The 17,074-nt window shown below is 36.7% G+C and overlaps 1 protein-coding gene across 2 annotated transcripts in view; it reads right to left on the reverse strand.

The window, feature by feature from the left end:
• Positions 1 to 11,470: 11,470 nt before the first annotated feature.
• LOC121254923 (histidine kinase 4-like) overlaps positions 11,471 to 17,074 on the reverse strand; it is a 17,152-nt gene continuing 11,548 nt past the window's right edge. The window contains exons 5-11 of one of the 2 annotated variants that reach the window (XM_041155156.1): positions 17,040 to 17,074; positions 16,898 to 16,949; positions 16,541 to 16,770; positions 16,218 to 16,316; positions 15,276 to 15,991; positions 13,952 to 14,452; positions 11,471 to 12,181 (exon numbers count right to left, since the gene is read on the reverse strand). The exon at positions 17,040 to 17,074 is cut by the window's right edge and continues 152 nt beyond it. In XM_041155156.1, coding sequence (XP_041011090.1) covers positions 11,923 to 12,181; positions 13,952 to 14,452; positions 15,276 to 15,991; positions 16,218 to 16,316; positions 16,541 to 16,770; positions 16,898 to 16,949; positions 17,040 to 17,074 — 1,892 coding nt within the window. In that variant the 3' untranslated portion in view covers positions 11,471 to 11,922. The remainder of the gene's footprint in view (positions 12,182 to 13,951; positions 14,453 to 15,275; positions 15,992 to 16,217; positions 16,317 to 16,540; positions 16,771 to 16,897; positions 16,950 to 17,039) is intronic. The other variant, XM_041155157.1, reaches the window with a different exon arrangement.

The following is a 17,074-nucleotide window of genomic DNA, read 5'->3' on the forward strand; positions in this document are numbered from 1 at the left end:
TTAGAAATTTACATGAGTTACATGTATTTCATAGGTAATCAGTCATGTCTTAAAAATATTGGATCAACATTACGAGATAAATAGATTGATCATAAATTATTATTAGCCTGCGTTAGCTAGTTATATATATTATCCTTAAAACTAGTTCTTTGGAAGCCAATGTTTATGTACCACGCATATCATGATATTTGTAAGCACGTCATTCATCATGTTTTATTTTGTAAATTATAGTTATGTGTGTATTATGCATCTCATGTATATCACATTTCATAAGATACGTATACTTTTATAAGATCAAGTGTAAGATAAGTTTAGAATAGTAAACCAGATGACCATTCAGAAGCATGATACCAATGCAGTTTCAGAGTGAATGTGCAAGCCACAAACTCAAGCGTGGTCCACCATAGTATGTCAGAATATTATTAGTGGCTTCCCTTGCGACACCGGGATGTGGGACCGTTGCACAACATCGCACATAAGGCTAAGTGTGTTGGCTAGTCAGATAAATCAGATCAATTAGTTAATTCAAATAAATTAGTAATGGATAGCAAAAAATCAATATGATCGGTCACGATTTTAAGCTCAGCATGAAATATTTTATGAAAACCGTTAAGTATGTTTATGTTATGATGAGTTTCTTACTGAGTCATCGACTTATTTAAACCACCCCAGGTCAGAATATTTAAAAAGGTAGAGCTGCAAGACGGGACCTAGTCCAGGGAGGCGTGACCTAGTCCAGGAAGGCGTGACAGTGACCTAAATCATGTATAGAGATTTAAGTTATGATTTTTATGGCACAAATTTTGAGGAATTTTAATAAATGTTTTGGCACACTCTCATTTATTATTTTAAGTATTTTAATATAAAACAACTCTATTTATTATAAGAAATATTTGTACTTGGCACTTTTTTCAAAATAAAAGAAACAAATATATTTTTAAATTAGGTTCAATAGTAGCACTTTGACTCCCATGACTTTCTAAACAAATGACGTATTTCTTAACCATGGGGAGTGGGGCATTACAGTTGATATTAGAGCCAGGTTCAAAGATTTTGTAGACTTTTCTAAAAAAAAAGAAAAAAAGGGAAATAGTTTTCAAAGAAAGATATTTTTTTCCAAAAAAATAAAAATAAAACCTAGGCCGAAGTCTCCCCAAGACATGTCCTTCTCTGTAGTAAGTACTTTTATTTGTTACTATTTTATTGTTTTAGTAAAAATTTTGAATGGAAAAATAAAATAAAATTAGATACATATATGTCAAAGTGCACCTACGACGTGAAATGGTTTTAGTGCATAAGGTGTGGAAATTTCTAAAGGCAAGGTTAGGAAGCTTTTGCTTTTAAGATTGATGATGATTTTATTCATAACGAAATAGTCGTATATTTTGAGGAGTTTTATTTGAAGAAATTAGGAATTAATTTAGTGGATTTGAAGTTATGTATGTTTGAGAAGCTATTTTGAGGAGTTCTATAGATTTATGTATGTTTATGGTATTTCATGATGATTGGTGGTACTCTTATGTTCTATAGGTAACACGATTCTATCGCCAAGTACGAGTTGTAAAATTTAGGTCCTGAACTTTGGAGAGTTTTAAATTATAATTTATTGAGATTATTATTTTTATTAGATTATTTTTTTATCATTATTTTATGTGGAGATTATTTTTACTATTTTGGTGGAGTTAAGATGATTGTTTGACAAATTTATTATTAGGCTTTTAAATCAATCCCATTGTTAAGATTGGTATTTATTTAGGTTTGAATTGAATTTGGAGTGTATGATGGTTGACACATAGCGTGCTAACGTGTACACCTAAAGGATTAGTGAGTCATTAGATCAAAATATGAGACGATATAAATTTTTTTGAATATTAGGTTTGACTAAATGATTGAGGAGTAAAGAGACATGAAAATCATATGGTGAAAAAGTACGCAAGTTATTTGAGGTTTAGCAATTTTCGAGTACGGAATTTCTATAAGGAGGGGAGTTTGTAATGACCTGGCACAATAATTCTAAGGTTTGAATATTGATAGTTTTTATTAGGTCTAAATTATATTTAATGAGCCATATTGGATAAGTCGATGAATGATAAAGCATTGAAAGTTTTAATTAGACTGAATAACTAGGTTAAATCCCATTCATTATTTTTTTAACGAGTTATACTCTTTTTAGAATATAAAGATTGACCATTAGAATTTGTCTCATTTTAAAATTGTCACTGATTTAGGTTCCCTACACAATCTAAATGTGATAACCTGAAACTTAGCTAGATTCATCTGTAATTATTTTCGTTGCCTTAGTATTATTTTTGGGCCATGAGATTAGATCTAGTTGGATAGAGACCTTGGACTTGTAGTTAGCATCCAAAGCACAAGAAAAAAGGCCACTCAAACCTCTAGAAATTCGGTCAACTAAGTGGGCTTGAGCCCAAAAACCCTAGAGAAACATAGGAACACGCCTAAGCCATAAGACTTGTGCCAATTGTCACAAATATGAGGCTCATGAACCTGGATGTGTAAGTGGACTAAGGGGGAGAGAGAAGAGTGTTTGGGAAGCCAAGGGAGGCATGCACGCCAACCCTAGTGGCAAACCAAAGGCCACTTGGCCAACCCACCCACATGCACACCCCATGCCATGTGGCAATTGCTTGTAGTTCCAAGAAGATCTCCATGGGAAGTGGCATCTAGGGAAGACAAAAGGGGATCATTTCCAAGAGATTGCATAGGGAAGCCCAAGGGACAAAGGGGATTTTCGGATGCCCTTCACCCACATGCCCACTCAAGTGTTTTTCCGACTATTCGCCACTTGTCAACCATGTACTGATAGAAGAGAGTTTCTAGAAGGAAGAGGATGAGACTTGTGAGCATAATGACCATCCTAACCCTAGATTTTCAGTCATTACACTCAAGGGCACAAACTCATGTCCTTCATACAATGGAAATGCTTGGGTATTCGAACCCTAGATTTTCGGCCCCTTGTCACTTTAGGGTTTCATAAGAAATGCTTGGGTATTCGAAAAGGCCACACGCCACTTATCCTTCATGCAATGGATCTCTAGCAACCAATAGGATTTGTAGAAGAATTCTATAAAAAGGAGGAGGAGCCACGTGCCCAAGGGCTTTTCTTTTTGCCATTTTTGGATTTTTGCATGTTCTCACCCTTTCCACACTCTCTCACATGGCTACTTGGTATTTTCTTCACTTTCTTGAGTTTTCCTTCCAACCAAACATGAAAAACAACCTTTCTCTACATCTAAGGAAGGACCACGACAGCAAGCACAAAGGAATCTAAGGTAAGGACCTCATTTTCTCATATTTCTTCACACTACTCACACCTCACTCGAGGAGATGATAGAATCTCCAAAGAACTTAAGATCCTTGTATGATTTCAAGGTTATTTCATCTATAACCTAGGATTTTCCGAAGGGAGGAGAAGCCAAAACTTTGTGGACTTGCATCTTCTATACAATCGGCCAAACACACACACACATCTCATTTGTTCATAACCTAGCCATGATCACATGGACTTGAAGGGTTTTCATGTTAAAAAAAAACCCTAGAGCCGAAAGGTTGAAGCATTTCCCACAACACGTGACGAACCTTAGAAATCTTACACACACTCACACACATGGATTAGGGTTCAAAACCCTTATTCTAACAAGTTGTACTTCCATTTACAGCTTGCTAGTGCTTTCTTGAAGAATTTTTATAGTAAACACTCAACTTAGTTTGGTTAATATGTGTATATATTTGTGTAAATCTTTCTTTGTTATTGTTACTTTTTATTGTTAATCTATGTTTTAATTGGTTGAATATGTTGTTTTGACTTTGTATAACATCATGAAAGAGGTTATATGATTTAAATCTATGTTGAAAATGCCATGATTCACATGCACATCTTTCGGTTTTGCTAAAGGACATGTGGATGTTTTATGTGTCATGAAGATTCGGCTATTGTAAGGTTAAGTGCTTCGGATTTATGTGATGTTACCATGATTTCATGTTTGATTCACCCTTGCATGACTTTTATTTATTATGCTTCAAGTTTGGAACATGTTAAAGTAAAATTTCTCCATGTTACATGACTTTGATGTTTCAGCAAAGACATGTTCTTCTATGTTCATGAAGTTGTTTTGATATTTCATATGTCTTATGTTATCATGCCATGACTTGAATATGTTACGCTTGATGATTTCATGTACGGCATTTCATGTGTCATATGTCAAGTGTAAGAAGGAATATGTCTTAAGTCTCATGTCACATGCATTTGGATAAATGGTCCTTTTTTTAAAAAAAAGAAAAGTGTCAAAGAAAAATGTTTTGTCATGACCTTAAATGCTAGGACAGTGAAATGTCTTGGTGAAACTCCTCTGTCCCTTTCAAAAACTACAAGGCCTTTTTTTTTTCATTTTTCTTTGCCTTGGTTAAGCAACCTTCTTAGCTCTTCAAAGAGCTAGAGGACCTCCGTGATAAACTGGTCGATAGCTTCTAGTCTATTTACCAAGGAGGGCTCCGACGAGCTCTCAGTGCCTCCTTAACTATCGGGGGTGCTGGCCTCTTGCATTTTTCCATGTAGAGTTTCTTTGTGCCCTGTCACAACTTTTACCATTCCAGATTGGGAATGGTAGTGGAAACTACTACAGTGAGATTTCGAGAAATTTTAACAAGTAGACATACAACATACAACAGATAATATGGGCATATAATGGCAAACCATGAAATGAATGCATGGACACGTACGTGACATAGAACTTATGCAATTTGACCTTTTTCAAAACATGGAATAGAGATCTTGAGACTTTTTCAACAAACATTTTTATCATTTTTTCATATTGATCATGTAACATATCATTGAACTCATTGCCTTGTTCATTTTTTATAACATATACATGGACACCTCACAGATCCCCTATGCACCGTGCGTTCCCAACTAGTTACCTCATCATCCAACGACTCACATGACTATGGACTAGGGATGTAAATTTTAACCGAAAAACCGGTCCGGACTAGCTCGACCCGAAGGAATTGTTCTAGTTCAAAACTGGTTTCTAAAATACTAAAACTGGATGGAACCGGTCCAAGTTCTATGATTTTTAGGACCGGACCGATTCACTATAATATATATTTAAATTAATTTTTTTAATATTATATATAATTCTTATATATAATATATATAATAATATAAATTATAAATATATAATAATATAAATTATAATTATATATAAAAATATAAGTTATAATTATATATAAGATATTATATAATTATCACTGTGACCATATACTATTATATAGTATTAATATTACTATTAGTATAGTATATAGTATTAGTAATAATTTAGTATCAATGTATTATTATATAATATATAATATATATTCCATAATGTATAATATATAGTATTAGTATCACTATATCATTATAATATATATATACACCATATGTAGTCGTATATATATACTATATTTAGCATTTATTGTGGTGACATTAACTTGAATAAACTAATCAAGAAGCTGTTGTTTACTCTAAACAGCCTCTGGGAAGGTAGCTTTTGGTAAACGAGTTTAAACCTTGACCTAAAACTTCTTCATCTATTAGACTGTTATTGTGAAGCTCTTACTCTCTAATACATATAATCTCTCTTATTGCAAAACTGTTAGATTTTAAGACATATAAGAATATCAGTAGTCTATTGCAGACTTGGGGCATTATTTTCCACTTATAGAATATGTTGGTCATCTAAGCCATTATATGACATCTTGATTCTTACTTAACTTATAGAATTTGTTGGGGCATGCATTGACATCTTCCATTTTGTTCCATAGAATTTTTTTTATAGAATTTCTTTTACATAGTAGATTTTTTTATAAAGCAAATTTTTGTAAATATTAATAGATTTTTAAACAGATTTTTTTAAAGCATTTTTAAAAAAAATGATTTTTTATGACAAATTTGCATTTTATTAAAATCAAGAACTCAACTGGAAACTGGAGGTATCGGTTTAGGAGGGTAACTAGTACGTAATCGGTTTTAAAAAATATAAAATCGGTGTATACCGGTTTGATCTTAAATTTTGTCCAAAACCAGACCGGACCAGACCAGTTACACCCCTAGTGTTGACTACGTCATGACCTTTTTAACTTTATGCGGCAGTTCGCATATTTCACCTTCACCGCATATACATTACAACACGACAGTTCGTATATTTTGCCTTCATCGTATTACTTTCCATGTTCTTAGCACCCATTAGCTTTAAGTGCAACCTAGCTTCGGTATCTTTTCCACAAGGATCCATCCGGGGTCAGCTGACAGATTTTTTGTTGACCCAAAGGCTACCACTCTATTTTACACACTCTAGAGTGGATAGAGGAGTTCCACTAGGATATTCTCTTGTCCTAACATTTGGGGTCATTATAAAACATGTACAGACTTTGCTTTGAAAACATAGTTCAACCCCAATGCATGTGACATGAGACTTGAAATATTTTCTTTTCAAACATGTGGACATGTGAAATGCTGTATGCACAAAATCAAACACAGTACATTTCGGTTTATGGCTTGAAAACATTAGAACATTCGTATGCATAATTTGTCACGTAGGCAAACATTTGATACATATCAAGAATGGAGAAACAATGATCAATCCGAGCATATTCATAAGGACATGGCCAAAACTTTCAAGACTTACAAAAGCATGTTGCAAATCATCATCTTAACATAAGAGGAAATTTGAAACATCATAGACCATAGATCATAACAAAGTCATCACATAAAGTGGAAACATTATACACATTTGATCATGGCATGATCATCATATAAATCCAAAACATCATACACATCGAAACATGAAATAACGAGCATATACAATAGCAACAACATATGCAAAGGTTACACAACATATATAAATATTATCTAAGGTAAGTTGAGGTTTACTTACAAAAATCCGTAGCAAGATAATACGAACAAGCAAGCAGAAATAAGGTTTGTGTAACTCATTAAAGACAAGGAACAAAGCCCTAATCCGACGTGTGTGTGAAGTTGTTAGGGTTCTTTGTGTGTTCATGGAGGTACTCTAAGCATTTAGCTTAGAGGCTCTTGAAAAAGAAAAATGATCGTGTATCTTTGACCTTGGTTAGGTCTTGGACGTGTAAGTGATGTGCATGTGGTATGGCCAAGACTCTTTGAAGATGGGATGATGATTTTAGATCCTTCAACTTTCAGCCTCCCTCCTTTGGGAAAACCCTAGTTTTTCCAAGAGATTTCTAAAGGTTGAAACAAGCTCTTGTGCTTGTGTGTAAGTGTTCCTCTTGATCTCAAGTCCCTTGAGATCCCATTACTGGGTGGCTCTCCTCACATGAAGACGCGACCCTTGCTTGTGCTTTGAGAGAAAGGAAAAAATGGTGTTTGCTTGTAGAGAAAGTGTAGGAAAAAATGGTTTTGGAACTTGAAAAGACAAGTTCTCTAAGTGATGTGTAGGAGAGAATTGAGAGAAAGAGAGGCAAGTGCAAAATCCGAAAATGGCAAAGGGAAAGCCTTTGGGCATGTGGCCTCCTCCCTTTTTATAGACCTCTTCAACTCCCACCTAATTCTCCATTGGATGCTAGACAACCTATGCATGTATGCCATGTGGTGGGTTCTTCTCCCCTTAACCGAAACTCTCCCACTTCGTTGTGTATCATTGCCTTGCTTTGGGAAGACCAAGAGTCCCTTGGACATGTGGCATGTGCCTTGCCCAAATCGAAACCCTAATGCCCTTTGGAGTCCTTCTAGTGTGTCTAGGTTCAATGAACCTTAAGTGCAAGGGTGTCTTTTTACCAAAAACCCTTCATCTCCCTAGAGAATGGGTGTGTGGGTGAGTGTGTGTGCCGCCACTCTCTTTTTCCCATAAGGATCTTTCACCTTTTTATGTTGCCCCTTCCCCTAGGTGACACTTCCACTACCCAAGGCCTTCTTGAAACCCTAAAGAATGACAAGTGGCATGTGAGTGTGTGTGGTGGCAGAAAACCCTAGGGTTAGAGTTGCCTTCTCCTAGGTGTCTTTTCCACTTCCAAATCATTGCCCTTTTCTAGAATGGAGGCCCTATCCAATGCATGAGTTACACTTGGCGAAACCAAGGTAGGTGTGAGTGTGTTCCCTAGGCATGTGACACGTGACATGTGGGTCTTGCCCTAGCTATTCACCCCTTCCTCTTCCTCTCACAAAATTCCTTCTAGAACCTAGGTACTTGTGTGGCGTGCAAGTCCCCATGCATCTGTTCAAATTCCCAAGCAAGTCTTCTTCTAGAATTCCTCATGCACTCACTACATTTGTGACAAGTGGCAAAAGTAGGTTGAAATCCTATGATGGGTGTGCAAGTCTCCATGGCCAAAACCCCAAAAGTATCTTGGAGACTTGTGCCTTTGATTTGTAGTCTTCCCATGTGTCCCTTCTTTTTCTTCAAATCATTACAAGCCTTGGAACTCATCAAAATCCTAAGGTCTCTCACCCATTTTCCCCATATTGTGTCTAGATTCATAGTTCTTTTGCATGTGTGACAAGTGTCAAGGAGTAAAAGGGTTGGGCGTGTGACCTAAGTCTCATTAGGTTCCCAACCCTAATCTCAAAGGCTAGGCTGAATCTTATGGGCCTTGTGGGCTTCTCCTATGGGCTTTGGATGCTAAAATATTGGGACTATAATTTAATAATTAAAAAGCCCAATGACTTTAAGTCTTTGGCATAACCTAATGTGACAACATAAGACTAGCACAGACTTGGCTAAATCTGGGTTATCAAACTAGGCCTTCTGTTGTTTGGTAGATTCAGGGAAGAACTTATTATCAAATTCTTTCTTGAATCTCTCCCATGTGAGAGCGGGAATATTACCAAGCTCCCTGAGCAATTGCCTCTTAGTGTCCCACCATCTGCAGGCCAGCAGGTGTCCAGCGTACTGGACCTTCTGTTCCTCTGTGCATCCACTTATATCGAAGATTTTCTCAAGGTCGATGAGCCATTTGTTGGCTCTTAGTACCCCTTTCGTGCCCATACAATTTGGGTATCGATATATGAGGAATTTTTCAAACGGACAGCCACGAGCCTCGCCCCCCAGTGGCTCTTGCCTATTAATTTGCCCTTGGATTATTTGTTGTCATACTACTTCCGTCATTTGGCATATAGCTTCTTCTATGGCTTGCCCTCCTTCTAGTGGAGGATTTCCTTCCTCCCGTTCTCTTGTTCTTGGAGGACTCTCATCACGTCTTCCACACGCCATGAGCTCTTCCTCTCGTGAACGTACAAGGCTAACGCTTATCAGTCCTATTCATATAATAGGACAACCTTAGCTTTGGTTCTTGGTCCATAAACACGCATCCTTCCACACTATATGCTTCGAGGATTCAAGCCTATAAACAAAAAGATTCAAGCCTAGCAATTTGGTACCATGTTCCCTAGGACAACTATCGGTTTACCCATAAACATAATTGCTCTGATACCATCGTTTGTGATGCCCCCAGACCCCACTTGGGATTTGATAGAGACTAAAGCGTCAATACATGTAATTCAAGGCTAGACACCTTTGTTTATGATAGTTAACATGCAATGCTCCTAATATATTTCTAGCAGTATGCAATAATCGCAGCGGAAAAAAGTTCAAGTTTACATAAACATAGAGCAATTTATGTATGGTACTAAATGAAGTAACTATTAAAATTCCAATGTACTTGTTTTGAAACTTCCAAAATACAAAATAAGGGTTTTAAACCACAACCCTTATTACTTAGTTTACCACATATCCAAAACATTATTCATAAGGGAATCCCCAAAACACATCCTAATTGGACTTGTCTTTCGCTATGATCTTCTGCAAGTCCTCAAAGAGTTTAAGTACTTCGCTAATAAACTTATCGGTTGCCTCCAGCCTTTCCTCTACAGTTGGCTCTGCAGAGCGTTCAGGGCTCTTAAGGGCTTTCTTAATTGTTGGGGACCCTCCCGCTTGTGCTTTCCCATGGTCCTCTTAAAATCCTGTTACAACTTCTACCATTCCGGGAGGAATGGTAGTAGAAATTACAATAGTGAGATTTCAAGAAATCTTAGTAAGTTAATAAAAAATATACAAGAAGATAATATAAGCATGCAGAGGCAAACCATGAGTATGACATGCATGGACATAAACTTGACCAAAAACTCTTCACTCTTATATTCTTCTCGAAAGCATAAACCAAGTATTCACGTAACAGTCATGTAAATACCATTTTCTATTCATATTATTCACTCTTAGCCATTTAAACCATATATAATGTGGGTGGACACCTCACCGTTGATGACCTTAGACTACCTCAAGAAGTCAGATCGGCACAAATATAGCAGGAAAAAAATAAAGTGATGGCACGAGATTACCTCGAGAAGGTAAATCGACACAAATATGTCAGGAAAATGTGAGGATCCCAGAAATTAGGGTGATATCGCGCATGCGTCATTATTGTAGCCATAACTTTGGCTATGGGTATGAAAATCGCACATACAACCCTCTTCCATAAAACTCTTTTAGGCACACATATCATGGTCACCATGCTACTCTTGATGGTCCCTATGTCGAACCCAAAATCAACCTTTTTCTCCTCTGAATCTTCAATTTAAGTTGACTTTTCTTTTTATGATGATATTTTGCTTTCTGTTTTGAGATATGATTTTTATTTCTTATGTGGGGCCATATTTTGGCAAGATGCTTATTTTATTCCTTATTTCGGTGGTCAGCCTAACTTCTTTAGCTATTTAAGCCTAGCTTGTGAACTTTAAAATGATACTCGACTTTTTTGGACTTTTATCAGTAAACCCTAATCTCCAAATTTGTCTCAGAATTCTCTCTTTTTGCATCTTTCTCAATCTCAATCTCTAACTTTTGTTGAACAACTAGCTGCCAAAATAATCCCTATTCTGCCCAACATCAATAAATGATGAGAAAACCCTTCTAAACCAAGGATCCATTCCTTGCTTAGTTGCCAAACCAACTGGAAGTTGAACCCTCACAGACATTGGGTAAACCAAAGGAAGTCGAACCCTCAAATTTTCCACTGACTTTCTTGCTGAATATTGGGCAGGAATTTGAATATAGACTTTCATGGAGGTGAATGGAAGCTAGTAAGACACATTTCGATGCTGAAGTATCCTCTCAATTCTGGAGGTGGGTTATCCTCAAATTTAACCAAATTTCTCATTATTTTCCATCCATCCAAATCAATTTCATCGAAGTGTTACATAAAGTCACTAGAACCTTTTAAGGACTCGTGAATTTCTAGAACCATCAAGTATCTCACTAAATGTATCTCGATAATTGGATAAATCAACATGCATAAAATATAAATTATCATGATCATATTTTCACCTTACTACAAGGTGGATTGTATATTAAAGCCCTAAGTTTCTCTAACTATTCCCCCCCCCCCCCCCCCCCCCCCCCCCCCCCCCCCCCCCCCCCCCTAAAAAAAAAATAAAAGCAATGGGTTTCTAACAAAGTTTAATATCTGGTTTCAGTCATAACAACTTTTCCTTTTCTCAATGTACAAAATGTTCATTGCCCAAAAGTCTTTTACAACAGAATTATACAAATTAAGGTACTCAGACATTTTCCAAAGAATTCCCAGGAAAGCAAACGAAAATATATGATCTACACAATTTGGCTCCCTCCCTGTCTAGGGATCTATACATACAAGTGCGGATGGAGATGTTTGTAGCAATATACATGCACTTAAAATCTAATCATCTTAAATTGGAGCCGGTTAGAAATAATCACTGAACCTGTAAACGATGTCAGTTGAGGACTTCTTTGCATTCAAGGAAACCCACCATTGCTATCTGTAGGAAAACGAAATATACCAAGCATTCAATTTCTGGAAATTTTCATCCCACACGAGCTGCCACTTCAGGTTTGCCAGTAATGTGACTGGAAATTCTTGTTATAAGTCAGGCATGGATTTGGATTTGAAGAACTTTGCAACCGCCTGGTAAAGATTCTCTTCCTCAAAAGGCTTCGAGACATACCCATCCATCCCACATTTCAGGCACTCATCATATGTGGCATGAATCACGTCGGCTGTCATGGCCAATATTGGCACATGCCACTCTCTCCTAATAGTGCCTATATCATTAGCTGCACCATTCACTTGCTCATTAGCATTACTCTCGATTAGGCGTATTCGACGAGTGGCCTCAAACCTGCAATTGGAGGAAATTTACATGTTTTGTTGCAATGACTGTACCAGTGGATTGTAGTTCAAGAACATTTATATATAAATGATTCAACTTGTCCAGCCAAATGGTCTTTAAGCAGATAATGTTTTATCTTTAGCACCATATGAGATGCGGGGAGCTTAAAACTTAAACACCCTAAAACATGTCAAGCCTTGAATGAGCAGAAGTTATGCAAAAAGGATGTTCAAACCAAAAAGCTCAGTGAGTTATACGGATACTTGCTCACTATATGGAGAGCATTCACAGCAAGCTCTCCAAATTGCCTTTAATCCAACTTTTGAAAATTTTAATAATTCCGGAGAGCAACTATAGCAAAGCTAAATATTTTTTTGATCAAATATTATATTCAAGCCCCCCCTAGCTCAAAAAAGGCCCTTATTCCTACTCATCAAAAAAATAAAAGGCCCTCTCCTAAAACAAACAAGCAAGCGTCTCTCTTCCTTGATCTCCCCCTCAACTCTTATTTAGAACATGACCGTTAGAAGAAAGCAAACTTTAGAGAGTTCATTGTTGGGAAGAGACGAAATTTTAAAAACATATGATGGTTAGGAAGTACGTAGTTTCAAACATATCAATGCTGGAAAGAAGTACTGAAAGAATATAGAGTGGGATGTATAGTGTTTTGTAAAGGCGGGTAACTAATATTAGAAAAAAAACAAAAAAAAAAAAAAAAGGATGGTTTTTTAGCTAAAATGTGGCTGAAGTTTTGAGGAGCCTCGTGTGAATGGTCTAACCATACCATTAAGAATTGTTACAACTAAATAGAAACCGAGTAACTAGGCAATTTTAATATTAGCCTTGCAGTTTGTATGGAATAATTTAAAATTGGGAAAAAAATTTAGGTCCCTGTTCCAACTAGCATGGCTTGCAGATGTCATGCATATATGCTCAGCAGCATTTTTTCCTGTTTTATGATCATGCTTGGTTTGCGATACGAATTTGAGACTAAAGCTTTTTGACAGTTTAAGGTAGAAAGGTTTTATATGTCATTGCCATTCAGAAATTTAGCTGTAAATATGTCGGGATGGTAGATGAACCAGAATAAAAGGCAGAAATGACTCAGATTTAGCACTCACTTTCTAGAACTCAAATCTAAGTTCTCCGCCAAGGTTTTGACCGATTGTTGCTGTAAACAATTCCTTGTGGGTAGAAGATTATTTAAAAAATGTTGCACCTTTCAGTTTGGTTCACTACTAAATAAAATTCCTGGTTGGATTTTTCTTTCAGTTGATCACCCCAAAAACCAGCCCCCAAAAAGAATAAAATAAAATAAAATATAATGAATAAAAATTAAAAATTAGGGTATTTGTCTCCTAAAACATTGGGGCAGTTGAACAATAAGTATGCAAGCCTCGACTGCCAAGAGATATACATGTCAGATATATATGCAGTAGCGAACAAACTAGACAGCATCAAATAGGTGTTGCATCATTTTAACTACTAATAAAGGGATTAATTTTCCCATGATACATTAAAACGACCCACCATTAAAAAAAGTACCATTTAGATAAATGGTTGCACATACACAGAATATGTCTCAGCTGCCAAACAAAGTACACAAAGTTATGATATGTAGGTACCAATTAATTGAAACTAGTTGAAACATTGATTGCTTTAATCTTTTCTTTGATGTCACAGGGTGGAACAAATAATAATCTATGTATTAAAAAGGGGACAACTCATCAAAATAAGTAACGATATATAATGATTGCATTCAAGAATTTTAATACATACCCGTCCATTTCAGGCATTTGAATATCCATGAAGCAGGCATCAAAATGATGTGGTAGTTGAAGCAATGCAAGAGCAGCTTTCCCACTCTCAACGCACTCGACATCAGCTCCAAACTTCTTCAGCGCACCTGCGGCAACCCTGCGGTTAACCCTATTGTCATCAACAACTAAAATTTTCTTGCCACAAAGCAGGCTCTGAAGGTAAGAAGATCCATTAGGCATGTCTTTCCCCTGCCGTGTCTTCTTCCCTATCCCCAGCACCTGTTGAAGACATGCAGCAACCATACTTGCCCTCAAAGGTTTCATGATCACAGTATCTGCAAAACCTGCTGCCTTTGATTTCTCAAATTCGGCATCAACAATATTGGTTGCGAGAAGAATCAACTTAGGCGCCTGAAACATATTCCCATTCTGTTTCCAGTCTAATAGTTGAACATTCAGACCTTCCTCACCAGACTTCCATGATTCCTTCTCAACAAGAATTAAATCTGGCTGGAAGTTTCTGTCATAGTAGATAAAGTATTTTACTCCGATTTTATTTCATCATATTGTAAATTCGGCGCTTGTCTGAAGATTATAATAACAAATGTTTTCATTTAAAAATGAGTTTTTTTAAGAGGTGTTGTGCACAAATATGAGGCATTCCTTGTCCAACTAAGATTTTGCTGTGTATTTAGACACAGGTAATGTCATGCTATTGCAATGTTTAGTCTATCTATATGGGAATATGATACAGATACAACCCTTTTTGCAACCCTTTGAAAACTATGGTTTAAATGAAGAGCATATTTGGAAAATAATTATACTACTATAACTATTTCACAACTTATTTTACAAAAATGTCTTCCATTTAAAATAGAATTGTAAAAAGAGTTGTATCCCTCTCATTGCTCTTTTGTTGTGTTCAAGAACTTACTTTATTGCACTCACTTCTTGTTTCCACAAAAACCAACGGTTAAAGAATTTGAAGGTTCTCATCCAATTGGAAATTTATATAAGACAGGTGAAGAAGAAACAAGGATACACTGTTCATAAATAGAAGGCAACCCTGACCTACTGAAAAGCCAAAAACATGCGCAGTCCATACAATTTGCTGTCTGAAGCATGGACAATTTTACACAAATGGGCAACATACAAGAAAAATGGTACAAGTGTTATGAAAAATTTGGGATGTGATGGTGTACATTAGTGAGACTTTCCCTCTGGGCTGTGCCAACAAAATCTGATAACGTTGTAATGGCTTTGCCTTCTACATAGAGATGCATCATTCAAAAATTGAGGTGGGGGAAATCAGAAAAAGAAAAAGAAAATAAAGGAGAACTAACCGAGATGTCAAAGAACCATTATTTCCGCACATAGCAACTGCAATCTTGATGCTACTAGAAACTTCAACGAGGATACCTAGTCTCTGTAAATGGTACCTAGTTACAGCAGCTCTAACTGGTTTCTCATCAACAACTAATGCTTTTAATCCTCTAAAACCAGAAGGCAAATCTTCGTATTTAGGTTTTTTTATATCACAGAAAGCATCTTTCTTGCACCTTTCAAAAACAGCAGTGAATGAAAATGTGCTGCCAACCTGAGGTCGGCTTATGAAATTTATCTGGCCACCCATTAGCTCAACCAGACACCTGCTGATGCTCAGGCCGATACCAGTTCCTCCATAATGTCGAGAGGTTGAACTATCTGCCTGCATGAAGGGCATGAAAACCCGATCCTGGGCAGAAAGTGGAATCCCAATTCCAGTATCCTCCACACATACCATCAAAGTGACATGTTCGACCACTTCATTTGTGTTCATTATGTTAGGTGAAGCATCAGAACAGAACTCTTCATCAGCAATCAGATGCCTAAACATATCCCAACTATTCTGCTCATCAGCAGCTTCACAACCGCTCAAGTTTTTAAACTGAAGAGCACCAGATACAAATAGACCTCCATCTGATTTACCATTCAGACAAGTTTCAGCATTTTTATTTACCATGGCCTTTGTGTGTTCAGCTAGATGGACTTTAACAAGTACATGTCCACGTTCAGTGAACTGCAATATGCGCATTATGGTTAATATTAACCATCAACTAGATCGGAAAAGAAAGGGTAAAATCATTGGTTGATAAACAGACTAAATAGTTTAAAGTTACATCAAGAGGGCAAACCATAAACTTCCACTTGTACAGAAGATCATTGCCTGAAGTGAAGTTCACAACATAAACCAAATAAATTGATCAGTATGAAATAGATAGTAGTAGCTTTAATGATACACGTACTTTAACAGAGTTGCCCACAAGATTTGTAATAATCTGCCTGAACCTCCCTGGATCACCCATTACGATTTCAGGAACTTTATCGGAAACAAACACTGCCAGCTTTGTTTCCCAATTTGTCACATATCCAAGTTCAGAGGATTGTAGAGTTTCAAAATACATCATGAAAAATGCCATAGTTGGTATCAGAACCCATAGCAAGAAAGTGAAAACGACAGATTAAACATGAGATGAAGAGCACAAATAGTGGTTCATATTCACACCAGGTCAGGTGGCCATATCGGTCTACAAAGATGATGAAAAAAATGGCTTGCTTCTGAGCTTACCTCAATGCCTTTGTGTCTAGACTTCTCGGAAAATAAAGAGAGGACATCATCTAGTATTGATCTGAGGTCAAATGGGACTGCTTCCAGCTCTAACTTGCCAGCCTCAATTTTTGCCCGGTCAAGCACCTCATTAATTAATGCTATAAGTGCCTTCCCACAGGCTTGTGCAGTTCGAGCATAATCCCTCTGAGTTGAACTCAGCTCTGTATCTAAAAGCAGTGCAAGCATTCCTGCAATTATATGCAGAGTAACAATTTCATCACTTATTAGATAGCTTTCAAGAGAAAAAAATAAAAAGAAGAATAAGAAGACATAATATTTTCAATTGAGAAGAAAAAATTAGGACATTGAACATACCAAGGATGCCATTCATGGGTGTTCTAATTTCATGAGAAACAGTAGCTAGAAACTGGCAAGGTTGTAAATAAAACTCATGTTACATCGTTGAAGCCAGGAAATTGACTTTTTGAAGTATGCTTTATAAAAACATCAATAGTACCTGTGATTTCGCAACATCTGCAGCTTCTGCTCGAA

Source organism: Juglans microcarpa x Juglans regia, chromosome 3D (assembly GCF_004785595.1).
Source record: "Juglans microcarpa x Juglans regia isolate MS1-56 chromosome 3D, Jm3101_v1.0, whole genome shotgun sequence".
In the NCBI taxonomy this organism is placed as follows: Eukaryota; Viridiplantae; Streptophyta; class Magnoliopsida; order Fagales; family Juglandaceae; genus Juglans; species Juglans microcarpa x Juglans regia.